General features: G+C 40.8%; 1 protein-coding gene across 1 annotated transcript; it reads left to right on the forward strand.

The window, feature by feature from the left end:
- The first annotated feature begins 308 nt into the window (after positions 1-308).
- Positions 309-5,384, forward strand: LOC310993681 (sodium-dependent neutral amino acid transporter B(0)AT3-like). Its single transcript, XM_083982110.1, has 12 exons — positions 309-610; positions 1,476-1,616; positions 1,794-1,931; positions 2,613-2,794; positions 2,890-3,000; positions 3,090-3,202; positions 3,300-3,428; positions 3,523-3,679; positions 3,881-4,085; positions 4,180-4,339; positions 4,432-4,594; positions 5,113-5,384. The coding sequence occupies exons 1-12, from the start codon at positions 469-471 to the stop codon at positions 5,305-5,307; spliced, it is 1,836 nt and encodes a 611-aa protein (XP_083838236.1). The 5' UTR covers positions 309-468; the 3' UTR covers positions 5,308-5,384.
- Positions 5,385-6,592: the final 1,208 nt, after the last annotated feature.

The following is a 6,592-nucleotide window of genomic DNA, read 5'->3' on the forward strand; positions in this document are numbered from 1 at the left end:
TTAACTTTAAATTAAATCCCTTTTTTATTATTATTTTGTCTTGCATTCAAATTAACAAAACCAGCTTCATGTGTACATTTTAATTGTGTAAACAACACTTTACAACTTTCATGATATCTACATTATCGACTGAACAGTGTGCTGTAGGTCAGTGGAACACTGGTACAGCATCACCAGGTTATCCATTAATTTCAAGCATCACACTCAAACCTGCCTTGTAGGTGAATCTGGTAGGATTTTAAAGGACAGCCCACTGAAGGGAGTCAGACAGAGGACGAGAGGTGAGCACTAAACATCACTGAAAACAGTATCTATTCTAACATACACTGGGCTGAGAGCAGAAGGAGAATTCTGGATTAAATGACAAATATATATACGACCTGACAGGTATACAGTGAATGTTGGAATTAGGAAGGTTGCATTCTTGTAACAGAATTGTGGTTATGCCAAGCACTGGATCAGCTGAGGATGGGCAAAACAAACAACGCTGAGGCACAGGAGAGACCCAAATGGGACAACAAGGTGCAGTACCTGCTAACATGCATCGGCTTCGCAGTGGGACTTGGAAATGTTTGGCGTTTTCCCTACCTTTGCCAAATTTATGGAGGGGGTGAGATGCTACCTTTACATTCATTTTTTCCCCACATTATTTCACATTTGACCATAATTCATCACATTTTCTGTGAGAGATTTCAAGTGTGTTATCAATTGTCTTATCTAGTCATGAGATGCTTTATTGTTGGCCACAGCTGAATTTCCACAAGAGCAAAGATTCTCTCTTTTGTTTTAGTGTAATTACTCATTACCAAATGGACCAGGCCAGTCATTGTGACTGCCTGTGGAAAATGGTGAGGCTTATCTATGTTTGTTTGATCGGTGGGAGCATTACAGATCTTTCCAATTCAATAGACTAAATTCCTGTATTCACTTCCTCATAGCTTTCAGTGAGATATCTTGAGGCCCACAGACAGAATCCTAAAGGACCTGGGTCAGAGTAAAGTTGAGTAAACAGCCAATCCTGCAAATGTGCACACGTCTATCAAGTTACAATGTTTAGATTCTGAGATTCCCACAGGTAGTGGTTCAGACTCTGTTTGACCTCGGCTTAGGGATCAATTAGTCACATTTTCTTTCATTTTCATTCCAGATTATTTGGTACACATGCAGTGAGGAGTGAGGATTTTAATACTTAGTTTTTTTTTCCTTTTACATTTTTACTCACCTGACTCAGGTCCCCTCATGTTTAACATTGTAATACAATATACATAATATGTACATCTTTCAGTATTGCAGTGCCCTTATTTATAAATATGACTTATCTTATTATGGCTCCATCAGGATAATAAAAAATGGTGGTGACTTCATTAATGGCCACACATGATCACAAAACCCATTTTAAATTTCACAGCAAAGTATGTTGATGGTAATTTGACTGATGTTTAACTGTGAAGCAAATGTTTACTGATTGTCTTCAGGCGCATTCCTCATCCCATACCTGATAGCGTTAGTGTTTGAGGGCCTCCCCCTGCTCTACCTGGAGCTGGCTATAGGACAGAGGCTCCGCATGGGCCCCATCGGTGTCTGGAACTCCATCTCACCAGTGCTGGGTGGGCTCGGTAGGTGGCCTAGTAACATCTCCTCTATACAAATTAAAAGAAATGTCACCATTGTTATGTTAAATTTCAAATATTAAACTGCTATGACACAATTCCTTTTTCTATTATTATTCCTTATTCTATTATTATTATTATTATTAATGATATTATTCTCCTAACATTATTTCCTCCATGTAGGCATTGCCTCTATGGTGGTGTCATTTCTGGTGTGTATTTTCTACAACACCATCCTGGCCTGGGTGCTCTGGTACTTCTGTCACTCCTTCCAAAACCCACTGCCTTGGAGCCAGTGTCCAGTCAATGTCAATCAGACAGGTGAGAGGGAAACTCACCTCATTTCATAACCTTTATTTAAACTCGGAGATATATTGAGGAGTAACCTCATTTACAATATAGCCTGCCCTTAGTCTAGCTGCGGCTGGTAACTTTGTGGACATACAGTACAGTATAGTAAATGGACACCACCATGAGTTCACACTTACACAATGACAAAAAGTATGCCATTATCTTAGGTTTAAGGAAATTTTCATATTTACCTCAAACTTACTAAACTATCTAGAGCAGACTCATAACTAGGAAAACTACTGGATTGTTTTATGGCACAAAGGAATAGTACACCGCAACATAAAATGTTCAGGGTGTGTTTTTCCTTTCATGAAGTATTTGAACAGTGGTAGATAATGTGTGACAGTCTAAGAGCACACATTGTTTTCATTACGTTTTCATGTGTTTTCAGCAATACACTTAGGGGCTGATTTACTAGATCCCAAATAAAGTGTGCAAAAAGTGTGTAAGGGCGGTGTGGCAAGACCTCTTGGCTTGACAGGTATTGCCTTACTGGCTCCAAATCAGCCTTAATCAAATTCAGGCCCTCGGATAGTGAAACCTTATGCAGGATGACTTTACAAATGTGAAATACAAAAACAAATGTCCTGAATATTCAAGTACATGCAATTACCTTAACCCCACTTACTTAATCTTCTTGTACCTCTGCAGGCTATGATGTTGAGTGTGTGAAGAGCACACCTGTCAATTACTTCTGGTATCGGGAGACCTTGAACATCACACCTGACATTGAGACCAGCGGCTCCCTGCAGTGGTGGATAGTCATCTGTTTGGCCAGTGCCTGGAGCATAGTCTACATCTGTTTCATCAAAGGCATCGAGTCCATGGGGAAGGTAAGTTCATCTGGTGAAAAACATATAAGCTCCAATTTAAAAATCCACCACAGTATCATGCCTAATATATATATATATTTTTTTTTTTAATTCAGGCTGTGTATGTGACAGCCACCTTCCCTTACCTGGTCCTGACCATCTTCCTGATTCGTGCCCTCACTCTGCCTGGAGCCACCGATGGACTGCTGTACCTCTTCTCTCCTGATGTGAGCTAGACTTGTTGCTACTGCAGGTATGAGAAATATCTTTCCTGTCAGAGACAATGACCTGATGTCCGTCTTTACACTCTCTCCAGTGGGAGATACTAATGAACCCTCAGGTGTGGCTGGACGCCGCCACCCAGATCTTCTTCTCTCTCTCTGTGGCCTTTGGAGGTCTCATAGCTTTTTCCAGCTACAATGAAGAGAGGTAAGAACTGAAACCTGTAAAATTGATAATTAATTGATTGAATTTATTGATTTGTACCACTTAAAACTTGTTTTTTACTCTGTTCTGTGTCCACTAGAAACAACTGTGAGAGGGATGCCATTCTCGTAGGAGTTATAAACAGTGCCACATCTCTGTATGCCTCCATATCCATATTTTCCATCCTGGGATTTAAAGCTAAAAGTGGCTTCAACAACTGCCTACAAGAGTATGTTCGCACATCTCCTTTGTTTAACTTTCTAGCCTCGTCTTTGCTTTTTCAACACCATAAAGCAGATCTTTTTGTACCCCCCCTCCTACAGAAACATCTGGACACTGACCAACCACTTTGAGATTTCAGACCAGAACATAACACTGGAGAACTACGACAGCTGGTTTGATTATCTAAATCAGGCACATACTAACCTAACGACCGACTTGAACCTGAGGACTTGCAACTTGAAAACATTCCTTGACCAGGTATTACCTCCAGTCTTGCACATCGCATACTATTTGTGTCAGTCTCCTTTTTCTTATCTCTCTACCCTTAATTCTTCTGTAGTTCATCTGTTCTTGCCTCCCCTTTCTTTCCTGGAGTACAGTACATCATGAGCTGTTCAATATGTACAGCCAGTTGAAACGTCCTCATTATTTGTTGCCTCTTTTATCTTCCTCCCCCAGAGCGCCTCAGGTACCGGACTGGCTTTCATCGTGTTCACTGAAGCGGTGATAGAGATGCCAGGCTCACAGATATGGGCCATACTGTTCTTTGTAATGCTCTTCAGCTTGGGCCTCTCCTCCATGTTTGGCAACTTGGAGGGAGTCCTCACACCCATCCATGACCTCAAACTGCTGCCCAAATGGATCCCTAATGAGCTCGTCACAGGTACCTGCAGATCTGCTCAAGTTGTTCTGAAGTCAAAATTATGTTGCCTTTGAATCTCTCTCAGTGTTTTTTCCCCCCCATATTTTGTTTTTAGCGCTTATCTGCCTGTTAGCCTTCCTGACAGCTCTCATCTTCTCCCTGGGATCGGGTAACTACTGGGTGGAGGTCTTCAACAGCTATGTGGGTTCTGTGCCGCTTCTGGTCATTGCATTCTTTGAGATCGTTGGGGTCATTTACGTTCGTGGAATGAAAACGTAATCTCTCCTTCCTCCTCTTACATAAATCCTGTTTGAGATTCGTATAAAAATGTAACCCCCGCTCCTTGTCTCTCGTGTCTTCGCTATAGCTTCAGTGAGGACATCTATTTCATGACTGGAAAGAAGCCCAACATCTTTTGGAAGGCATGCTGGATGGTGATCAGTCCTGTGATGCTCCTGGTGGTGCTGGTTGCATATGTGGTCATCCAGGTGCAGAAACACCCCACCTACCCCACATGGAACACACTCTATGTAAGTTGGCTGAGGGCCTGTCTGAGACATTTGTATAGAATGCATCCAAATATTCAGTGGCTTCCCATGTCCTAGAGATGTGGGTATCATTCCCACACACTCTCTTGAGGGAGTTCCTTTCATGCGCTGCTCACCTCCATGGTAGTTGCACACAGCAACATCCAAAGGGTCTTGTTTGTAAGGTCAGGTCTGTTGGCTAAATGTAGACAGCACATGCAGGAAATGAGCTATGGATATCGAGTTGAGCGGCTTTGTTAATCTCATGACTTTGTGCAAAGATGAAGAGAAATATGCCAGGAAGCGTCCGTAAATTTGGGGTCATGCATGCATTCCTAATACAGAGCCAACCAGAAAAGAAAAGAAAAAAAGTTATGTTTTCGGGGTAGGTGTGCACTACAAGTATTTCATAGTTGACCAGTGACTCTAAGCTGGCTGTCATATGAAGCAAAGAAATCGGTAACAAATTCAACAGTGATGTAATTTATTCATTATGGTTTCGTACATCTCTTTTTCTTTAGGAACTTTTCCCCGAAACTGAAGTAAAACCATATCCAGACTGGGTCTTTGCCATCATCATCCTCCTCTCTGTGGTCCCCGTGATTTCCATTCCTCTGGTGGCCATCTACAGACTAATCTGCTGGGCTACCAAACGGTCATCTGCTGGTACTGAAATTAACCCCTACTGCAACGACAGCTTTGAGGTTGAAACATAGGAAGAGAGGAATCGGCTTGCTTAGGAAACAGACAGACCTCTTGATGGCTGTCACCACTTCTGTGGACTGTTGTTATTTCACCAAAGAGCCAACATAAGTTAAAAATGTAAATAGGCTATTCAGTTAATTTTTGATGTTTACATTTGACCTGGTTTGAAATATGACAAACTTACATGGCTATCTGAGACATGGCTGGGTAGTTCCACTCCTGATAGTTATATATATATGGAGGGGTATAATATTTTTCGTACTGATCGCTGTGCTAAAGGTGGAGGGGTGGCTATTTATATCAAAAATACTTTTCAGGCAACAGTACAATTATCCAAGTCTGTGCCTAAACAATTTGAACTGCTTATTTTGAAAGTTGAATCCACAAAGAGCTGTGTTATATCAGTTGCAGGATGCTACAGACCCCCTTCTGCATCAAAGGATACTTTATCCTCATTGTCTGACTGTTTATCATCTATAAAGTATAATGAACTGGTTTTAATGGGGGACTTAAATTGGGACTGGTTAACTCCTGCATCTGATTCTTTTAAATGCTTCTGTGATTCAGCACTTTTGACCCAAATTATAGACTCACCAACCAGGCCAAATAATAAACATCCTGAGAAGTCAACGCTCCTTGATTTGATTTTAACAAATGTTCCGCAGAAATATAAAGCCATTGCTGTCTTTGCAAATGATGTTAGCGATCACTGCATAATTGCTTGTGTGAGAGACACAAAGTTGCCAAAGTGTAAACCACGTATTATACTAAAGAGAAATTTTAAATTGTTCTGTGAACAAGCTTTTTTAAATGACCTTTATCTCTGTGATTGGACCAAAATAAATTTGATCCCAGAGCCCGAGATAGCATTGCAGTATTTTAAATCATTATTGTTAGACATTATAAATAAACATGCTCCTCTTAGAAAACACAAGATTAAAGGACGTGATAACCCGTGGTTCTCAGAGCAACTGTCTGAACTAATTCATGAACGAGACCTTGCTTGGGCAACTGCAAGAAAATCCAAAAATAAGTCAGACTGGCAACATTTTAGGTACCTGAGAAACAAGTGTGTCTCCCAAATACGTAAAGCTAAAGCAGATTTTTATGTTAAAGAAATATGTGATAGCACAAACAACCCTTCTAAATTCTGGAAGATGATTAAATCATTGTCTTCAGGCACAAGGGACACTGTACTTCCGAATACTTTAAAGCTGAATGATGAGATCATTACAGAAAAGAAAAGTATGTTAGATTCCTTAAACCAGCATTTTATATCTTCTGGTTTGTTGTTTG

The sequence above is a fragment of the Trachurus trachurus genome, assembly GCF_905171665.1.
Source record: "Trachurus trachurus genome assembly, chromosome: 11".
NCBI lineage: Eukaryota > Metazoa > Chordata > Actinopteri > Carangiformes > Carangidae > Trachurus > Trachurus trachurus.

Coding starts and splice junctions, on each gene's coding strand:
- LOC310993681 (XM_083982110.1), top strand. CDS start 469: ATGGGCAAAACAAACAACGCTGAGGCACAGGAGAGACCCAAATGGGAC. Junction 4,340..4,431: donor TACGTTCGTGGAATGAAAAC/GTAATCTCTCCT, acceptor TCTTCGCTATAG/CTTCAGTGAGGACATCTATT. Junction 4,595..5,112: donor CCACATGGAACACACTCTAT/GTAAGTTGGCTG, acceptor CTTTTTCTTTAG/GAACTTTTCCCCGAAACTGA.